Below are 22645 nucleotides of genomic sequence, written 5' to 3'. Positions count from 1 at the left end.
CGCATGTGAGCTACCTGCTACTTAAGACACTTCCAAGTCAAATAACGGCTGATTTGCGGCAACGCAATACAGAGGTCACCAAAGTTGACATGTCACTATTGAAACAAGACTAGCCTTGTTTGTGCGGTGTGTGCGGATATTGGACGAGGAAGTATTGACATTGTATTTTACATGTTAAACTAGTGTCCATGTTTCTCCATGATAGAGGAAGGGTTCTCTAATTCTCAAAGTGAACTCCAGAGTCTCTTTAGCCAACAAGGACACCCTTTCTTGCTCAGTCATCGGTGAGGAACAAGATGGCGTTGGTCATGGAGAAGGAGAGGTTGGCTGAATCGGACCAGCGGGTGAAGAACTGGAAGCGATGGGGCCCGTACCTCTCGGAGCGGCAGTGGGGCACCGTCAGGGAAGACTACTCAGCCGATGGAAGCTGGTAAATATCGGTGGTTGAATTTGAACTTTATCTCACGACAAACTTTCCAAACAATATAGTTGTATTTGTTGATTACGATAGCTACGTTATCACAGCCGTAGCTGCTACTAGGTAGAATGCTAGTGCTAGTGCTACAACAATACAAATAAACAAACATTATGAATGATGGTTGATTTTTTTTTTTTTTTTTTGGGGGGGGGGGAATTTTAAAAGTGATACTGCTAGAGTGGGAGTAGGCTAGTGCTAAGTCATTTGGGCGTAAAAATTAGTTAAAATAATAAAATCGTGGTAAAATTGAGAAAACCCATTTTACTAGACTCCATCTCAGTACAAAACATTTGTAGCAACATTGTTAGGCTTAATACTATTGATTAGCAGGTGTGATATTCTTCAATTCAAACTGTAGTCTGATTTCTGTAGTTTTTTTTACCCTCAAAAACATTATTCTAGATAGCCTAAAAAATGTCTAACCAACCCCAAACCCAAAGTAGTTATTAGAAAGTTATAGGCCCTATTGACCCCTTGCACGCACGTCACACGCTGCGACTCTGCCACGCTCACCATTTTGGTGGGCAATAGGGCAAACGCAGCGTTGCCTAAAATGCGCACTTCACTGAATAACGCACGTTGACATAGCCCACCAGTATGGCGCATCCAAGATTATTCTGATGATGAAGTCAGGTGAATTGGGTCAATACTTTGTTTTGAGCATTTCAACCAAGAACCGAGAACCAAAAACCAAACCCTATGTTACTGTAATGTATTTTTTACAGTACTGCCAGTCTACTGGTTAGTTATAAAGTGCTAAATAATATTCATATGTTTTTCCCCAAGGACCAAAAAATCATGCCTGTATTTAGTAATGGCTTGATTCTACTTGTCAAAACATCATTGGAATCGATAAGAAGATAAGGTTAAGACTTAAGAGTAGATTAACACTTTATGAATTGTCTAGCCAAGATAAGATCACCACTAGGCTAACAAAACATTACAGTTAGAATTAAGATAGGATAATAACAAAACATTACAGTTATAATTTAAAGGGTGTATATTTTTTGTAGGACAGATAACACAAAGTCCACAGATTTACACTAAACTTACACTGTTTGAAGATAATGATAGTAGAAAGCTTCCTTGAATATTACGTGCTGAGGTGCTGTAGTTTTTGGGAAATGAGAAAAACAATGTCATGATAATAATTTTCGTCTCATGAGACGAAAATTATTTTAAGCATTTACAAACGTATTTTAATGACATTGTTTTACTAATTTCTCAAAAACTACAGCACCTCAGTAAGTAATAATTGAAGGGAAGCTTTCCACTTTAAACCCTGTAAGTTTAATGTAAATCTATGGACATTTTGAAAAGGTACCCAAATCCTTTAATGGACCAAGGTTCAGCCTAAGTAGCTAGTAAATTGAAGTTCAAGCATGGTCCTAGCTCTGTGGTTCAATAGACAAATCCATTATTATTTTGGGAGTCCTGTATCAATGCTACTAAGCCATTGATAGGCACTACCTAGACATAATTTTATTTTACTCACCACGGGGCATCTCCAGCCATGGTTAAAGACACTGGACACTTTTGATAATTGTCAAAGACCAGTAATGTCACTTTGTTATAAATCTCAACATGTGCATAAAATAACAAACCTGTACAAATTTGAGCTCAGTTGGTCCACGAAGTTGCGAGATAATAAAGAAAGAAAAAACACCCTTGTCACACGAAGTTGTTTTAGTTCAGATGCTTGATTTCGAGACCTCAAAATCTAAATCTGAGGTCTCAAAATCAAATTCCAGGAAGATTACTTCTTTCTCGAAAAGTATGTTACTTCAGAGGGAGCCGTTTCTCACAATGTTTATACTATCAGCAGCTCCCCATTGCTTGTTACCAAGTAAGTTTTTATGTTTTGAGTAATTACCAATAGTGTCCACTGCCTTTAAAGCAACTGTACAAAACGCCGGCGTGATGCAAGTTAAAAAGCTTTGTTTGACATATACGGAATGTAAGAGAGTCCAATGGCAGACATAAAAATGTTTGTTTTCCCAGATTTTTTTTTCAAATACAGGGACAAAGTGTTGATAGTGATAGATAGAACTTATCTTTTGTTTTGACCAACTAACAGTACATGTAGGTAGAACTTTGCAATTTGCATGCCAAGTTTTTAAATGGTAGAGAAATTTTAGTAATTGTTTATAATATTCTCTCTTGAGTTGTTTGTTTGTCACGTTGTTGTTTATTGTTATTTTCTTAGCTGGGATTATTTCCCCCACGACCACGCCCGTTCCCGTGCATTTCGCTGGGGTGAGGACGGACTGCTTGGAATAACAGATCGGCAGTGTAGATTATGTTTCGGTCTGGCACTGTGGAACGGCAAAGATACCATCTTGAAGGAAAGACTGTATGGCCTGACAGGTAAGCTCAATGTTTTGAAGAAAAAGAAAAGGAAATGTGGAAGTGTCGTGGCCGAGTGGTTAAGAGCACCAGACTCAAACTCTGGTATTTCTGATCAGCAGAGTGTGGGTTCGAGTCCCAGTCTAGTCAGTCGTGACACTTGTGTCCTTAAGCAACACATTAAACCATTGCTTCATCCTTCAAATGGGACGTAAAGCTGTAGGTCCCGTGTGTTGTAACAGAATTTATCAGGGCGCATAAAAGACCCCTGTACAAACTTATTGTCCCACTGTGTCTAGCAGTGCGACTATGACCAATTGATTACAGATATTCACAGATTTGTAATTTTATGCAAATATTGGGATACACCAGTGATACACCATTTGAGAACACTGGTCTTTCCATAGAGTTATATATATAAGAACTAGAGGGCGCACGAGTGATGCTTCGTGCACAAACGCCACGGGACCGCAAGATGACAAGCGCGTCATTCTGCACGCGCATTGAATATGAAATACACGTTTGAGTTTTTTTTTATTGAATGCTCACGCGATGCTGTTTGTTCAACTTACAAAATGGCCGCACAAACACACGCTATGAGATGCCAGTTTTGTCAACTTAGAAAATGGCCGCCTGGGTGCATGCCGGGGCGCGTATATAGGCAAGTGCGCTCTCTAGTTCTTATATATAACTCTATGGGTCTTTCACAACTACCAAAGGTGTCCAGTGCCTTTAATATTAAAGGAACACGTTGCCTTGGATCGGTCGAGTTGGTCTTTGAAAAGCGTTTGTAACCGTTTTTTATAAAATGCATATGGTTGGAAAGATGTTTTGAAAGTAGAATACAATGATCCACACAAGTTTGCCTCGAAATTGCGTGGTGTTCCTTCTACTGTGCGAACTAACATGGTCGGCCATTTATGGGAGTCAAAATTTTGACCCCCATAAATGGCCGACGTGTTAGTCGACGAAGTAAAAGGAAAACCACGCAATTTCGAGGCATGTTTGTGTGGATCATTGTATTCTACTTTTACAACATCTTTCTACCCATATGCATTTTATAAAAAACGGTTACAAACGCTTTTCAAAGACCAACTCGACCGATCCAAGGCAACGTGTTCCTTTAACAAAACAAATGTAACCTGTTATGTTTTAGGACCACAGGGTAACCATGGTGAAGACTGTAAAGAGAATTACTACTACCTGGACTCATCTCCCACTCATTCCTACATGAAGGCGCTCTACAAGTACCCCCAGTCGGAGTACCCATACGCCTTGCTGGAGAGCCAGGGTAGAGAGAGGAGCATCACAGAACCGGAATTTGAACTGGAAGATTCGGGTAGGTTCATAAGTTCTATTAAACCACCCATACCCACAAACTCATAGCCTTTTTGAGATTTGGCAGACACAATGCCTCGTCACTATTAGGTTTGGCTAAGTTTGCCTCTATCCACCAAACCAAACATTGTACTCCTACAGTGTCCGCTATACCTCAAAAAGGCTAAATGACAGAGTGCAAATAAAGGGGTAGACATGTAAGAAAAGAAAATAGCATAGCCAGTTGTTAGCAACGGTCTGTGTGCTTTCCTGGACAGAAGTAAAGTGAAGAAAATCACCGGACTTGAATTTGAACTGGAAGATTCGGGTAGGTTCACGGGTTCACCAGCCCACCTGTTCCCACAAACCCCTTAAAAGAGTGCCAACACACCTGTTAGTAATAAGGGTCGACAGGTTAGAGAGGAGTATAGCACAGTCAGTTTGTAGCAGAGGTCTGTGTGGTTTCCTTAACAGAAGCAAAGTGTGGAGAATCACAGACCTTGAATTTGAACTTGAAGATTTCGGGTAGGTTCAAGGTATATAAAAACACCCATACCCACAAACCCATTGACTTAGTGCCAAGGCTCCCCACTATATTTCTGAACTGCTTCAAGTTTACACTCCATCAAGGAATCTTCGATCAAGTTCCATGCTTCTCCTCATTGAACCCTCTCTGTCCTTACTCTATGTTGAACCCAAGTCTCGACACTCATTGGGTGACAGGTCTTTTTCTTCAGCCGCACCACGCATCTGGAACTCTCTACCACTTAATCTTCGATCTTGTCTTTGTACCGCAAAATTCAAGTCTCTTCTCAAAACTTATCTTATGTCACAGGTTTTCAATGACTAATTTTGTTGTGTCTGTTTTTCTTTGTGTTGTGTTTTGTTTTTGTTTTGTTTTTTGGTTTTACTGCGCCTTGAACACCCAGCAGGGTTGATATGTGCGCATTACAAGTCTTATTATTATTATTATTATTATTATTATTATTATTTAATACACTATTTAGTCAAAGGATAGACAGGTTTAGGTATAGCGTAGCCACTACCAATTTGTAGCAAAGGTCTGTGTGCTTTCCTGTGCAGAAAAAAGATGGGGGGATCACAGACCTTGAATTTGAGCTGGAAGATTTTGGGTAGGTTCATGGGTTCATAAACCCACCTGTACTCACAAACATTGAAAGTGTACCCTTACATCTGTTAGTAAGGCAAAGAGAGGAGTGTCATATACCCAGAGTTTGAACCAGGATACCAGGATTATTTTTATTTTTTTTAATTTTTTTTTTCCAATTTTGTCTCCTGTTTTTCAGAAATGGGGTTGATTTACGCCTGACGCTTATTTTTTTGTATTTTATTCCATGTAATATGATTTTTTGTAATGCAATGTTTTTACTAAATTTTTGCTACATTTTTAACTGTTGTGTATTTTTAAAAAAACCATTTGCTATTTTTTCTCATGTTTTTTAATCCTGCATTTTAATGTTTTTCTTGACTGTACAGTGCTTTAAAACAGCACTTTATAAATGCATTTGAGTTAAGTTGAGTTAAGTTATAAAGTCATCTCCTATATATACACCCAGTGAGGGTACACCCTGGAGAGGTAGTAGGCAAAGAGAGGAGTGTCACATATACCTGGAGTTTGAACCAGATGTCTTGAGTAGGGTATGCTTGTGGGTTTATAAAGTCATCTCCTATATATACACCCAGTCAGGGTACACACACTTGAGAGGTTAAGCAAAGCAAGGAGTATTACAGACACAGAGTTTGAATTTGAACTGGTAAGCTTGTAGGCTGATATCCTCTTTCCATGTACCTTGCTGGGGAAACAGTGCCTAAAACTCCTACATTTCAAGAAGGTGGTTCAGCGATCCTTGAGGGATCTCCTGCACACATAATACTGAGAGATAAACCAATTCTTTATTGTTGTTCTTGAACAGGTGTCTTCAAGGAGAGCAAGTACTGGGACGTCTTCGCGGAGTACGCCAAGAATTCACCAAATGATATGCTCTGTCGCATCACTGTGGTAAACCGTGGACCGGACACCGCAACCATTCACGTACTGCCTCAGTACTGGTTCCGTAATACCTGGATATGGGGCTGCGACCACGAGGGATGCGGAATGAAGCCGAGGATGTCTCAAGGAAGAGATGGAAAGATAGCGCTTACACACGAATCGTTGGGTAGGTTGTCAGGAGAAGGGGGCTTGCTCTGTTTTTTTTTTACCCAGTTGGCTGCAGAGTGCACCTAGGAGCCATTTTCATTCCAAGAAACGCTAGGATTAATCCTATGTCGAGTTAGGACGAGTAACTAGTCCTAACTTAGGATGGGTTCAATGCCTACTATAAGCGTCTGCGTATGCGGAACTTAACTTGTTCTAAGTCCTAAGATTAATACTAAGTTAGGAAGAGTTTTGTGAAATTGATGGCTGCACCTTTCTAACCTTTATAAGGTTTTAATAAGTGGATCTCATAATTCAAGAACTTTTTTTTTGTTATGGGATATTGCCTAAGGTCACAAGGCTGGACCACCACCCCTAAGGTGAGGGCTACTTTTACCTGAATTGGGCTGTAGACCCAAATCAACTGCCACCAGGATGTAAACATGGGTATCATCCACTAGGAGCCTGACTGGTAGAGAAAAATGCACTACCTTCCCAACTTGTTACGAAGCAATTATGGTTAAGTGCCTTGCTCAAGGGAACAAGTGTCATGACCGGGATTCGAACCCACACTTTGCTGCTGACAACACCAGAGTTTGGGCTTGGTTAACTTGACCACTCGGCCACGACACACCACTTCGTCTTAACAACATAGTAAGTGCTTTGAGATGTCTGTAGATTAGGCGCAATATGAAAACTGATTATAATTACTTATTATCAACTTCCCCTGCAGACAAGATGACCATCATGTACGATGTTTCACCAGATGGTAGCGAGCCGTCTGTACTCTTCACAGAGAATGAGACCAACTCCCAGAAACTGTATGGGATTGACAACTATACCAAGTATGTTCGGGACGCCTTCCATCGTTACGTCGTAGATGGTAAGCTGGTGCATCCGCACGTTACTTAAAGGCACAGGGGTGGATTTCACAAAGAGTTAAGACTAATCTTATCTCAAGTTAGGACTAGTTACTCTTCCTAACTTAGGACTAGCCTTAAAGGCAGTGGACACTATTGGTAATTGTCAAAGACTAGCCTTCACAGTTGGTTTATCTCAACATATGCATAAAATAACAAACCTGTGAAAATTTGAGCTCAATCGGTCATTGAACTTGCGAGATAATAATGAAAGAAAAAACACCCTTGTCACACGAAGTTGTGTGCGTTTAGATGGTTGATTTCGAGACCTCAAGTTATAAGTCTGAGGTCTCGAAATCAAATTCGTGGAAAAATACTTCTCTCTCGAAAACTATGGCACTTGAGAGGGAGCTGTTTCTCACAATGTTTTATACCATCAACCTCTCCCCATTACTCGTCACCAAGAAAGGTTTTATGCTAGTAAATATTTTGAGTAATTACAATTAGTGTCCACTGCCTTTAAGTTTTTACTATCTCTTTGTGAAATCAACCCCTGGACACTCTTGGTAATTACTCAAAGTATATAATTATTACCATAAAAACTTACTTGGTAAGGAGTAAAGGAGAGCTGTTGATAGTATAAAACATTGTAAGAAAGGACTCCCTCTGGAATTAAGTTAGACTTCAAGCATACTGTTGCAGAAAAATTTGCATGAGCATTTATAAGCGTATTTCACAGGCAGACAAAAAAAATAAGGCGGCCATCTTGCCTGTTCACCATGGATTTGTAATGTGTTATTAATTTTCACGCAGTAAGCACTGGCAGGTTAGCATGCCCTTTTGTGTGCCTACAGTAGGCAGCGCTATGAAATGGAAATCATACAGTAAGCACGAAATTTGTCGCTAAGGAGCTCTATGAAATAGGATACAGTTCTAGATCTACGCAGAGGCCAGAGAGGACATGGCTCTGTTGCCCCAGGGCCCAGTTTCATAGAGCTGCTAAGCACACAAATTTGCTTAGCATGAAATGTTTGCCTTGATAAAAACAGGATCACCAACCCAATTTCCATGTGATTTTCAGGGATAGGCAAACAAGAGCTAAATACCAGTAACAAGCAATTGCCAACAAATGGAAATTTGGTGGGTTATCCTGTTTTTATCAAGGAAGAAATTTCATGCTAAGCAAATTTTTGTGCTTAGCAGCTTTTCGTGTTTGCAGCTTTATGAAATTGGGCCCTGGTCTTTGCCTAGATGTCCTTTCAAAAGTTTCACATGGACTTTAATACGTTTCCAATGGAAGTGCCCTTTGCAAGCCTGCCTGATAGACAACTTATGTAGGGTAAAAGTTCAACCACAACCCTGTTTGCCACTTTTCCAGGTGAGAAAGACGCCATAGATGGCAGGAATCGAGGCACAAAGTGTGCAGCACACTACATCCTGGAGGTGGCTCCTGGTGAGGAGGCGGTGATCAGGACAAGATTCTGCACCAAGGAGGAGGAGCCAGATGGGGAGTGCTTCGGGAAGGAAGCATTCGATGATGTCTTCAAGACGAGGAAACAAGAAACAGATGATTTCTATTCCACGGTTAGTGTAAATTAATTTAAGATCAGAAACATTTTGCAATTAAAAAAACAAATAAGGTTCACCTTGGTCAAGTATTTAGACCGTTGGTTAACCTGTTGAATGTGCTCCACGAGTGGGGACTGGACAGAAGTTGTGAGCTGAGGATTTAGGAAACAATTTTAGCTGGAAATTTATCTGTTTTTTTTTTTTTTTTTACATACATCTGACACAATCGTACCTCCATATTAACCAGCAACATCTTCTGAGTACCTCATGTGAGTTTAAAGTATACTGAAGACGTCTGTGATGCATTTAGGAACACTTTTTTTTGGGGGGGGGGAAGAATTTAATTGCCTAAGTATGGAATTTTTAGACACTTGCCAGACTGTATCAGAATAAAAACAAAGTGTAAAAAAAAAGAAACTTTTTGACCTACAACCATGTACTGACCCTATTTACAAAATGACATGTAACTGGAAAAAAAGTTTGTTGTTTATTTGGTCTCATGGCAAAGAGTGAGGACTTAATCGTCACTAAATCAAATCCTCTCGGACTTAAGCCAGTTAATCTTCTCAATCCCAAAACAGATCATCCCATCCACCTATAATCCAGAGGAGTACAACGTAGCAAGGCAAGCCTACGCGAGTCTACTCTGGAGCAAGCAGTTCTACCATTACATCGTCAAGAGTTGGCTCAAGGGAGACCGGGAGACCCCCAGACCACCAGAGAGTCGCAACCAGGGGCGCAACGTGGAGTGGAAACACCTGCACAACATGGACATCATCTCCATGCCGGATAAATGGGAGTATCCCTGGGTAAGAGGTTGACTGATATTGATAGATCGATTGATCGAGTGTACAGTCAATCAGCTTACTCTACGAGCAAATCTTTAGCGTGTTTTAATTTTGGTTATTACCCATACGCCGATGTGTGCTAGCACTGTATACTCAGTACTTTCCCGAGTCCTGTGAAAAAAATATCACAGGCATGTTACTTGGGTGGGATTCAAAGCCACAACCCTTGCAATATTCTTTATCCTCGATGCAAATTTAACATCTCTTATATGCGTGTTTTATCAAATTCCTCGAACATGATTGGTGGGCGAACCACTTGGCTGTGTAGAAAAGAATCAACTCAGAATCAACTCCGCTCAAAGCCAAAACCCAAGTTGCCCGTAAGATGCTGTCTGTCTGGAACTGTCCACAGATCCTTCTTTGCAAAGTCACAGCCCAAGTTTTCGCCAACTGAAGATGGAAAACTATGGAAAGCCATAAGTGCAAAAAAGAAAAAAAGAAGATGTATTGTTTGTAACATGTTTTATTGTTTTTTTTGTGTAACAGTACGCCTCATGGGATCTGGCATTCCACATGATTCCTTTCGCTAAGCTCGACCCAACCTTCGCTAAGGACCAACTATTGCTCTTCCTTCGAGAATGGTACATGGCCCCAAACGGACAGGTAAGGTTCAATTATTAAACAGCTACTTGAGTGCGTTGGTTTACCATTCAAATGTAATTTGGATATTTTTACACTAATGAACTTTTCGTAACTATCGATTAAAAAATCAGGCCCCAAGTCTCAAGTTTTGAAAACAGAAAAACACTTCTGCCATTGACGGTGCGCGTCAAAATGACAATGATTTGACATCATGCTTGGGAGTTTGCTTTGTTATACCTCTACGCTGCAACAAAGCGGCTATATAAATGGTTTCAAATAATTGAACAACTGTCCTATTATTGAATTTTGTGAATCCGTAGATCCCGGCTTACGAGTTTGCCTTTGGTGACGTGAATCCACCGGTCCATGCTTGGGCCGTATTCAGAGTCTTCAAGATTGGCTTTGCCCGGGGATCAAGGGACAGAATATTCCTCAAGAAATGCTTCCAGAAGCTACTCCTCAACTTCACATGGTTTGTGAATAATGAAAAACTGCTTCATAATAATAATAATAATAATAATAATTACTATGTATTAATAGAATAGAATAATAGAATAATGTTTTATTGTCACTTGTAAAAAACAAATATTAGTACAGTGAAATTCGTATTGGTTTTGCATGTCTAAAAGTATTATGTTATATACAAATTACACTAAAAATTAACCATTTATACAAAAATACATGGAAATATAATATAAACAACTCTGAAAAGTATTACAATATACAGGCCAAAGACAAAAGATAAAAATAGTACGATAGAATTAAAATCAGAAATAGACATTCATGATTAAAACCTGTCATTTTGAACACGGACAGCTGTGGGCTAAAAACTCTGCAAAGTACGGTTGGATCCAGATTTAATTGAACGTAAACGATTCTTAGACCGCATGGGCTGAAAGAGGTCATGTGCCGGGTGAAACTTGTCATGAAAATAATTATAGTAATAGCAATAATGCAATGCGCACATACCCACCCTGCCAGGAGTTCAAGGTGTAGTTAAACCAAGATCAAAACGAAAGAATACAACAAAATTAGTCCTTGAAAACCTGTGACATAAGATAAGTTTTGAGAAGAGATTTGAACTTTTGTGGTACAAAGCTAAAAACGGATCCGAATTGGCGGCTACGGCCACGGCTACGGCCGGATCGCCGCGTCATCATGCATTGAAGTATAGGACGCCCTTAGCAACACCTCTGGCAACAGTCATAGCCGCGGCCGTAGCCACCAATTCGGACACGGCCTAACTTTGTCTGTTTTGTTTGTCTACCTGTAGGTGGGTCAACAGGAAAGACCCCGATGGGAAGAATCTCTTCTCTGGTGGCTTCCTGGGTCTTGACAACATTGGTGTGTTTGACAGGTCACGACCTTTGCCCACTGGAGGTCATCTGGAACAGGTTGGTAGTGTACTAGAGATTTTAAAAGCATTTATGGGAGTCTGGTTCCTGAATGCCTTAAAGGCAGTGGACACTATTGGTAACTACTCAAAATAATTATTTTCATAAAACCTTTCTTGATTACAGTAATGGGAAGAGGTTGATAGTATAAAACATTTTGAGAAACAGCTCCCTCTGAAGTGAAGTAGTTTTTGACAAAGAAGTAATTTTCCACGAATTTGATTATGAGACCTCAGATTTAGCATTTAAGGTCTCGAAATCAAGCATCTGAAAGCACACAACTTCGTGTGACCATGGTGCGACAGGGGTGTTTTTTCCTTTCATTAATATCTCGCATTTTCGATGACCGATTGAGCTCAAATTTTCACAGGTTTGTTATTTTATGCATATGTTGAGATACACCAACTGTGAAGGCTAGTCTTTGACAAGTACCAATAGTGTCCACTGTCTTTAAGTAGCCTCAACATCTCTCACAGACATAGTGTCCATCAAGGAATCTGTCCAAAGTTGACGTTCTGCTCACAAACTTCAGTCCTTAGTATTCCAAGGACACCTTTCTAACCTAGCTACTATTCTAATCCAAGATCTTGGAAGGGAAATAATTCTCCAAAATGCAGGACATCTGGTCTCATGGGGTGGGTTTAAACCTGTGGCCAATTTCATAGAGCTGCTTAAGCAAAAAAATTTGCTTAAGCACGAAAATAGCTCGCTTATTTTTCACATGTTACTGGCAAAAAATTCATGCCATATACATTGCTTGCGACTGGTATTTAGCTGTTGTTTACTTAGCATAACAATTGAGTGGAGTCTTGGCCGGTAATCTGATTTTACTAAGCAAGGATTTTTTTGCTTAAGCAAAATTTTGTGCTTAAGCAGCTCTATGAATTTGGGCCCAGGTTCCAAGTGGATGAAGTCGGGGCCTACAAGTCAAAGGTGGACAAAGTTGTTAAATTTGTTTACCTGAAATGCAGGTGGTGCTTTTACAGGAATGTTAAAGAATTGGTAACAAAACAAAATCGTGAAGCTCACAGATTTACATCAAACTTACACGGTCTAATGATGATGATAGTAGAAAACATCCTTTGAAATATTTCTGCCTGAAATGCCATATTTGATGAGAATTAAATAGTTTAACTTTGCGTTTGGAGTTTATAAATTATAGCTCAGTGAACGTTTTATTAATTATTTTGCATCAATGTCTGATGCAAAATGTGTAATCGGTTTTTCACTATTTTCGCGTGACCCAGATGGCCGATCGATCTCAAACTTCTACAGGCTTGTCAGTTTATGTGTATGGTGGATTACATAAAGTGCTTACACTGCCAGCAACTGTTTTGTTAGCAAAACCAATTCTGTAACGTTCCTGTAAACTTGTGAGAGCAATGTAATTTCTTCTTTTTGGAGAGTAATAAAGTTTTGATTAAAAAAATGGAAATTGGTAGCAGAGGAAGATTCTGGATTCTCTCGGTGGTCAGTTGGTAAGACACTGCTCTAGAATTGCAAGGGTCGTGGGTTCAAATCCCACCCGAGTAAAATCAGGAAAGTAATGAGTGTACAGTGCTTCACACAACGGTGTATATGGGTAAAAAAAAGTAAAATAATAATAATAATAATATTCTTGATATTGTTTATGACTTGAAGGCAGATGGGACAGCCTGGATGGCCTTCTTCTGCGTAGTCATGCTGGACATTGCTCTGGAGTTGGCCAGAAGTGACGAGAGTTATGAAGACATGGCCAGCAAGTTCTTTGAACATTTCATCGGAATCATTGATGCCATGAACAGTGTGGGAGGAGGTGAGTTATTACAAACTCAAAAACTCAGGCTTGATGCTTCTTGATAAATCTACATTTATATAGGACTAAAACAATCAACGTGTTTTTTATATTAGTTTTCATTAAAATTGTCACCGCTTGATCAATCCATTTCCATGTTGTCTTCCAGGATTATGGGACGAGGAGGATGGGTTTTACTACGACGTCTTAAAGACAGACACCTGTACGTTACCGCTGCGTATCCGCTCCATGGTGGGCCTGGTCCCACTCTTTGCCTCATTGACCCTCGAGGAGGAGGTCATACTGAAACTACCCGGATTCAAGAAGAGATTGGATTGGTTTATGAATCACCGTACGGAGCTGTCTGATCATGTGAGTCACACATCGCACTGGCGACTAGTGCGACTAGTGTCATAATTGCGCTTATTGAGTCGTGACTACTGTTTTTCAACTACTCGGTTAATTATGCCACCATGACTAATACAAAAATAGTCGCGATTACTACAAAAATAGTTGCGACTACCTGTTTGGGGAACCAATTGTGTCACTCAGATCAGTGACTCAATCGTTCAATCCTTTCAGCATGAATTTTTACCTTTTGTGCCTGCGACAAACATTATGACACAATGCATCTTGGGGTCATTACTAGTTGAGACTCGACTAGTTCAGTTGTAAATTTCATTTGTCGCCTAGGCCTAACACACACACACACCCCAGGGCCTCTGATCATTATTATTATTATTTTTATTATTTATTTGACCTAAACAAATACAAGTACATCAAAAAGTACAGCAAAAGTTAAACAAAAAGCAACGAACCAAACAAAATAATAACGAATGGACTGGTAGGGTCTCTAATGTTTTACACATACAGGCAACGTTTTTTTGACAGAATTTCAGTTTTCACTTTCTGTATAGTAAGAATATTGTACATAACTCTGTTATAAACCTTAATCACGCTGTCACCATCTTAGTCATGTTCCCTGTTTTCAATAACAGTAATGAATGCTAAGGTTCATTGCGCATGGCACCAGACTATTATTTTGTCCAGCCTCAGTTTGGTTACAATGAGTTGGAATGGAGTAAAATCAAGATGACCACACGGTCATAAAGGTCTATACTGTCCTGTCAGGGAAAGTGTGTAAATCAACGATTTTCCCATGTCTGTGTGTACAAAACAGAACGCTTCATCAGCAACCCAGCGATGCCAGCGCATCCACAGGTAGCATGCAGCACCTGCGCACTTGGAACAGTCTATTTGAACCAAGACTATTAAGAATTCTGAATGCATCTTGTGGCTTTGTGTACAGATTGCCTACAAGACGATGGCAGACGGCATTCATGGACGTCATCTTCTCGGCATCCCACAGAGGAAGCAACTGAAACGAGTTCTGAAATACATGCTGGATGAAGAGGAGTTTCTGGCTCCATATGGAATCCGCTCATTGTCTAAGGTCAGTAGTAAGTGTGTCGTGGCCGAGCGGTTAAGAGCACCGAATTCAAAATCTGGTGTTTCTGATCAGCAGAGTGTGGGTTCGAATCCCCAGCTGTGACACTTGTGTCCTTAAGCAAGACACTTAACTGTAATTCATACTTCGGATGGGACTTAAAGCCGTTGGTCCCATGTGTTTTGTAACGCATGTAAAAGAACCCAGTGCACTTATCAAAAAGAGAAGGGGTTCGCCCCTGTTGGCCTGTTTTGGCTTGTTTCTTCATACTGGTATTTCCAACATATGACTCATTTAGCTTGATCGCATCACATACACTTGAAGGCATGAGCACATCATCAGTAATTACTGAGGATACATTGTCATTAGTTTTAATAGATTGTTGCAGTACCCGCTGCCAAAACATAGGATTCAAACTGCCTCTAACTAACCGGCAATCTCAGTAGTCTAGCTGGTATAACATTGCTCTAGAATTCTAGAGGACCTAGGTTCCAATCCCGCCAGAGTAATATACCTGTGATTTTTTTTTACAAAACTCAGGGAAAGAATCGAGTATACAGTGCTAACACACATCGGTGCAAGGGTAAAAACCAAAATAAATAATCTCATTCATGTTATTTTGTCTTTGTATTGCGTGTCTAGGTCCATAAAGATAAGCCGTTTGTAGTGAACGTAGGCGGAGAGGAATATAAGGTCAGCTACGTCCCCGGAGAGTCAGACACCTATCTCTTTGGAGGGAATAGTAATTGGCGTGGACCCATATGGCTCTGTGGTAAGACCAGTCATACCAAATGGCGTTATTAATTTCCATAGTTATCGTAAAGGTTTAAAAAAAAAATTATCACATTTTATGTGTTGTGTTTTAAAGGATTTGGGCACTTTTTCAAAATGTTCATAGATTTACATTAAACTTACAGGGTTTGAAGATAATGATAGTGGAAAGCTTCCCTTCAAATATTATTTACTAAGGTGTTGTAGTTTTTGAGAAAGGAGTAAAACTATGTCATGAAAATACGTTTGTAATTGCCTATAATTTTTGTCTCATGAGCCCTACATGATTTTCATGACATTCTCGTACTCATTTCCCAAAAACCACAGCACCTCAGCACGTAATTTTTTCAGGGAAGCTTTCTACCATCATTATCTTCAAACTGTCTAAGTTTAATGCAAATCTGTGGACATTGTGTTTTTTGGCCTACAAAAAGTAAATACACCCTTTAAAGGTATATAGTGTCATGGTAAGTTCTCCTGACGATGACTAGAGCTAGCTAGTCGAAACCTTGAGACCAATTAGAATTCACTCCGCGGCAGTGAAGTTTATAACGCTCCAGTAAAAGCTAAAGCAGGAAGGTTCTTTTCAGAACGGAGAAGTCTCCCGAATTCAAAAAATCTACTTCGCAGTAGTAGAATATAAAGCAAGAGAAAGTTCTCAAAAGAACATAATCTACCTGGCAAGTAGATACACAGGTGGTGTTACCGCAAACCAAATATATATTCTCCAACAAAATTTCCATAAAAATCTATAGTACCCGCATTGTGACACTGTCTGGAAAATCCTGTTCTATCACCCACATTCTGAAACAACTTCACTGGCTCCCTATCTCTCAACGAATCATCTTCAAGCTGATGCTCATTGTCCACAAAGCTCTTAATGGCAAGGCTCCCCACTATATTTCTGAACTGCTTCAAGTTTACGCTCCATCAAGGAATCTTCGATCAAGATCTATGCTTCTCCTCATTGAACCCAAGTCTCGACACTAATGGGGTGACAGGTTTTTTCTTCAGCTGCGCCACGCATCTGGAACTCTCTACCACTTAATCTTCGATCTTGTCTTTGTACCGCAAAATTCAAGTCTCTTCTCAAAACTTATGTCACAGGTTTTCAATGACTAATTTTTCTGTTTTTCTTTGTGTTGTGTTTTGTTTTTGTTTTTGGTTTTACTGCGCCTTGAACACCCAGCAGGGTGGATATGTGTGCATTACAAGTCTTATTATTATTATTATTATTTTATGGCACTATATAAACATTACAATTGATTGACTGATTGATTGACTGATGATTCTGAGAAGACAATCAACTGAAACGTTTCCTGTTTTTTTCTCTCCCAGTAAACTACTTGATTATTGAGGCTCTGGAACGCTATGACTTCTTCTTCGGACCCAACTTCAAAGTAGAATGCCCAACGGGATCAGGAAACATGATGAGACTGAAGGACTGCGCTAAGGAAATATCTACGAGACTCGCTAGCATCTTCCTCCCCGATGAGAACGGGGTCCGGCCGTGCCACGCTGATAACCTCCTCTACAAGGACGACCCTGCCTTTAAGGACCTGGTCTTATTCTACGAGTATTTTCATGGGGACACTGGACGTGGATGCGGAGCTAGGTATGTACAACCAAATATTTTACCGCATGTCATTTGCATATGAAGACATTTATTTCCATTCCAACAGAGAATCAAAATAACAGTTACAAAGGACAGTAAGAGGAGAATTGGAAGTGGGGGCATATTCAGAAAAGCCAAAGCTTGTGGTCGACATGCACAGACAAACAAAAACAAAAGGACTAACATGAACATTAAAGGAACACGTTGCCTAGGATCAGTCGCGTTGGTCTTTGAAAAGTGTTTGTAACCGTTTGTTATAAAATGCATATGATTAGATAAATATTTTAAAAGTAGAATATAATGATCCACACTAGTATCACTCGAATTTCCGTGGTTTTCCTTTTACCTCGCTGACAAACACGGTCGGCCATTTATAAATTGCGACCGTGTTAGTTCGCAAAGTAAAATGAAAACCACGCGATTGCGAGGCTTAATTGTGTGGATCATTGTATTCTACTTTTAAAACATGTTTCCAACCATGCTTTTTATAACAAACGGTTACAGAACGCTTTTCAAAGACCAACTCGACCGATCCAAGGCAACCTGTTCCTTTAACAAATAGTTTAACAAATAACTAAATATGATATTCAACTAGTACAGATTGGACTCTAGTGAACATACATGTAAGTTGCTTCAGATGGGTGCAACATAACAATACACAGGACTTAAGTGAATAGGGGTTCCATTAACAATAACACATGTCCTTTTAAGTAGTATATTCTATCCCTTGTAGTATTTGTAAGAGAACACGGAACACTTGCCATGGAAGAATAGGGAATAACCAAAGTGTTTCTGGTTCTGATGAAGTATTGGAGGTTTCCTCAGACTTGTGAGCTACAGTGGAAAAGTTCACTTTTGAGGAGATAACTCCCCTCTGCGCCGCACATTTAATATTGAGCGATAGCTGGCTCTATTGGGAAAACTTTCAGATCCTGGCCGCATGACAATTGCCGGTGGATTAATGGCGTCGTACTGTGTAGTTTTGAGTGCACCATACTCTATGATGCGTGTACGTACCGGTACTTGTTTTACCAACTAAACAAGACTGTCTTGCACCAAGACTATGTAATTTTAAAGCCATTATACACTTTCGGTACAGACAAAAACAAAAAAGTTCATAGATTTACAAATAATTGACAGGGTTTACAGAAGGTAATGGTGAAAGACTTCTCTTGAAATATTACTCAATGAAATGCTTTACTTTTTGAGAAAACATTAAAACAATATAAATTCTCGACAACAAAAATTACAGATTTATAGTAAACACATGTCATGACACGGCGAATTGTGCAGAAACAAGAGTGGGTTTTCCCGTTATTTTCTCCCTACTCCGATGACCGATTGAGCCTAAATTTTCACAGGTTTGTTATTTTATATATAAGTCGTGATACACGAAGTGTGGGCCTTGGACAATACTGTTTACCAAAAGTGTCCAATGGCTTTAAAGGAACACGTTGCCTTGGATCGGAGGAGTTGGTCAAAACAAAAGCGTTTGTAACCGTTTTTTATAAAATGCATATGGTTGGAAAGATGTTTTAAAAGTAGAATACAATGATCCACACAAGTTTGCCTCGAAATTGGGTGGTTTTCCTTCTACTGTGCGAACTAACATGGTCGGCCATTTATGGGAGTCAAAATTTTGACCCCCATAAATGGCCGACGTGTTAGACGACGAGGTAAAAGGAAAACCACGCAATTTCGAGGCATGTTTGTGTGAATCATTGTATTCTACTTTTACAACATCTTTCTACCCATATGCATTTTATAAAAAAACGGTTACAAACGCTTTTCAAAGACCAACTCGACCGATCCAAGGCAACGTGTTCCTTTAAGGAGAAGAGAGAAATAAATGATGAGACTAATTTCTGGTTTACCTCACAGTCACCAGACCGGCTGGACAGCGATCGTTACTGCATGCCTAGAAAGAAGTGCTGCCAAGTAGATAGAGATCACCGGTGATATAACAAGACAATACTACTGCTGCATTATTCTTGGACGCCGCACAGGTCTACGACTTCTTCTTTGTGCAGAACTCAAGTTTACGTGTCAAGTCAAAGAATGCTGGTAAAACAAGTTTATACACATTTAACTTGTTAACTTTTAATGTTTAACACAACTAACTTATGTCAGATTTCCGACCGGTTTTCTGCTATAAAAGGCATATTCTTTTGCTCGGCAGTGCTCTATAATAATTATGCCTTCATCTCGGCTGATTTGAAAATGCTGTCTGTGATAGCAGTAACCTCTATTTTTAGCAAATTGTTGAAATTACACAAAAGCTGGAAATTATAACAATCAACTCAATATCCATGACAGCATTAACTCTTAAGCCTGGTTCATACAAGTACTTCCTGTGAATGCGAAAGGAAAGCGGTTTTGACATCATATCGCTGTTGAACACAGCTCAACTGTTGCGAATTATTCGTTGCAAATTTGTGATGTCAACATTTGTAGCGCATTCGCAGCACGTATGAACCAGGGGTTCACAGAGGCTGCAAATTTTGCCCAAACAACTTATTTTTTTTTATTAGGCATTTGATTGAATGGTGTAACAAAGTACTGTTTTTATTTCTTTTTTGTACTTTTAATTTTCTAAGTTTTTCAATTTAAAACTATTAAGCCAACAAAGTTTAGTATTTTTTTCAGATTTATGTCTTCGCACAAATGGCACATTCGAAGGATTTAAAAAAATTTCAATATTTTAACAGCTGCTACAGTTTTACAAGTGGATTCTGATTATTCATTGGTTATAAACAGACCACACAAAACTAATCTACATGCTTTCCATAGTTCTATGGACTCAATTATGTGCACTTTTAGTTGACCATAAAATAGTAATAAACTAAATTTAAAAACTTGTAAAGAGGGGTGTTGAAATTGAGAACCTCTAGTGACGATGTTCCATGACTTTTTGTGTACAAAGTAGATACACATCTAATATTTTCACCAGAAAGGTGTGATTTTTTTATTCCTTTCTTCTCCTTAAAGACACTGGACACTATTGGTTACTGTCAAAGACAAGTCTTCCCATTTGGTGTATCTCAACATATGCATCAAATAACAAACCTGTGAAAATTTGAGGTTAATTGGTCGTCAAAGTTTTGAGATATGAATGAAATAAAAAACACCCTTGTTACACAAAGTTGTGTGCTTGATTTTGAGGTCTCAAAATAAAATTTGTGGAAAATGACTTCTTTTTCAATTTTTTTGTTGAGTAATTACCAATAGTGTCCACTGCCTTTAAACAAACTCCAAGTTATTCCTTGGTGAAACTCTAATTAGGCCTAAATTTGTAGACTATACTTTTTCTCTTTGAGTAAATATGAACTGGAAGGTTCACCACGTCTCAATTTTTACAATATTTCATTTAATAAGTAGATATTATCTATTTCATATTTCATATTTCCTATTTTTTATCTTTATTTAGAATAGACAAGGTCTTTGTTTCTATATTTTTGTGAGTAGACAAAAACCCTATCACTCGCCATCATAGGATTTATTAAGATTTTAATACTAATATAATAAGACAAAAAAATAGCTATTTTTGTACTGTTGTTGCAATATTGGTTTTTATATTGAGCATCACTTAAAAGAAAGTTTGTATATTTAGTTTTTTTTGCAGAGAGTGTTACATAAATGCTTCAATACCAGCAAGTTACAGTGTTTATTTCCATAATGGATTTTGTTATAAAGATGTTCTTGTTTTTAAAGGAATTTTTAAAAGGTCCAAAATCTTTTCTAGTAATGCTAACGAGGCTCCTGACGATGACTAGAGTCGAAACGTTGAGACCAATTAAGAACTGACTCCGCGGTAGTACAGTTAATCACGATCCTGTAAGCTAAAGTAGTATTCCTGGCCAATTTTCTATCTTTCGCCCAGTACAGGTAGTAGTTAAAAAGCAGAACAGTTCTTTTCAGAACTGAGATGTTTCCCAAAAGTCTACTTTGCGGTAGTAGAATGTATAGCAAGACAGTTCTCTAACGAACAAAGACTACCTGGCAAGTAGATACACACACATGGTGTTACCGCAAATCAAATATATAAAGACACTATTGGTCTTGCAAATCTGCTTCCCCCTTGTCGAGTGTTTGTCAAGCTACCAAATCTTTTAACTCAATTTTGTCTTGACCGTACAGTCCTCAATGGCTGGAAGAAAACTCATGAACAAGGTTTTAAAAAGGTTCCCAGTTCAACTACATGTACATACTAGATTTGCACAGTCAATCACCAATGCTTAAAAAATGCTTAGCAGATTATAGTGCAACTCTATTCTGCCACCAGGGCCCAGTTTCATACAGCTGTTAGGCAAAAAATTCTGCTTAGCAAATTTCTTGGCTAAGCAAGAAATAACCTGGGTACCAGTCTTAGCAATGGTAACTGTATGATATTCTGGTTGGTAACCTATTTTTGATAAGCAATAGTTTTTTGTGCTTAGCAAACTTTTTGAGCTTCCACTAGGTCTCTAATTACTTGGCCCTACTTTTGCTAATAATTTTCTTGGTATTGTACTTAATCCCAATAAATTAAATAAATTTGAAAGAATTTACATACTTTTGGATGCGTTTATTTGATGTGCATTGTGTGAGAATGTCATTAACCTCGAGTGTTCAAATTGCGCAGCTAAGGTAATTTTTAGTGCCAGGAAATGATTCATGCCACCCCTTCGCTGAAGCAAACTGCTTCTAATCAAGCAGCGTATACATAGAATATTCAAAATTCTGACTTGTAGGCCTACATGTACTAAGTGCCTTCAAAGCAAAGCCACCAATCAATCTTGGCTCACTCATCATACCACATCACAACACCAGGAATGAGGGTCATTGCTCACAAACAGGTCTGAAACTACACTTGTAGGATACAAACTATGCTGAAGTGTATTTTATTTTAGTCTTGAATTTTTGTTAATGCAAGTTGCCAGACACACGAGGCCTGAAGGAACCTTCAAGGTGTGAGCTACAATCATTTTTTTCCAGAGGCCGTCGCCACCTACTCCTAGGGCTGAAACAGGGTTACCCCTTTTACAGTCCATACGGATGTAGGCTTGGGTATCATCAGCCCGAAGCCTGGCTGGTAGAGCAGAGAAAGCACTACCTCCCCAATCTTATGTAGCAAGTGTCACGACCGGGATTCGAACCCACACTCTGCTGATCAAACACCAGAGCTTGAATCCGGTGCTCTTTACCGCTCAGCCATGATATTATGGCTTTTCCACCTGTGCGATAACCCCTGGAGTTAAAGATTTCAAGGAGCTTCTAGGAACAGTGTTCTCAGCACTAGAGAAGTAGATCAAAGAGCAGGATTTTGTTATATTATGGAAAAAGTAACGGCTAGTTTTCTTCACCAGGTCGACTTAAAAAGTCTGAATTCAGATAAAAGTCTGACATCTCATCCCTGCAAAACAAAGTCCATTGCACTTGGTACTCCAAAAAACCTTAAGAAACTGCCAAAGATATCTTTGCATATGGGTGATACATCGATTGACCCTACT

The 22645-nt window shown here is 39.2% G+C and overlaps 1 protein-coding gene across 1 annotated transcript; it reads left to right on the top strand.

Annotated features, from left to right (window-relative positions):
* Window positions 1-154: 154 nt before the first annotated feature.
* Window positions 155-21160, top strand: LOC139938801 (uncharacterized). The gene is made up of 16 exons (XM_071934437.1): window positions 155-430; window positions 2685-2845; window positions 3981-4163; window positions 6076-6318; window positions 7030-7179; window positions 8535-8740; window positions 9307-9534; window positions 10060-10176; window positions 10476-10627; window positions 11429-11549; window positions 13191-13344; window positions 13493-13695; window positions 14633-14776; window positions 15413-15542; window positions 16880-17156; window positions 19038-21160. The coding sequence occupies exons 1-16, from the start codon at window positions 297-299 to the stop codon at window positions 19096-19098; spliced, it is 2664 nt and encodes an 887-aa protein (XP_071790538.1). The 5' UTR covers window positions 155-296; the 3' UTR covers window positions 19099-21160.
* The last annotated feature ends 1485 nt before the right edge of the window (window positions 21161-22645 follow it).

This window comes from Asterias amurensis, chromosome 6, assembly GCF_032118995.1.
Source record: "Asterias amurensis chromosome 6, ASM3211899v1".
Classification (NCBI taxonomy): Eukaryota; Metazoa; Echinodermata; class Asteroidea; order Forcipulatida; family Asteriidae; genus Asterias; species Asterias amurensis.
The sequence above is the reverse complement of the archived record's forward strand: the minus strand, read 5'-3'. Positions and strand labels throughout refer to the sequence as shown.

Coding starts and splice junctions, on each gene's coding strand:
- LOC139938801 (XM_071934437.1), top strand. CDS start 297: ATGGCGTTGGTCATGGAGAAGGAGAGGTTGGCTGAATCGGACCAGCGG. Junction 7,180..8,534: donor CCATCGTTACGTCGTAGATG/GTAAGCTGGTGC, acceptor CCACTTTTCCAG/GTGAGAAAGACGCCATAGAT. Junction 13,345..13,492: donor CATGAACAGTGTGGGAGGAG/GTGAGTTATTAC, acceptor GTTGTCTTCCAG/GATTATGGGACGAGGAGGAT.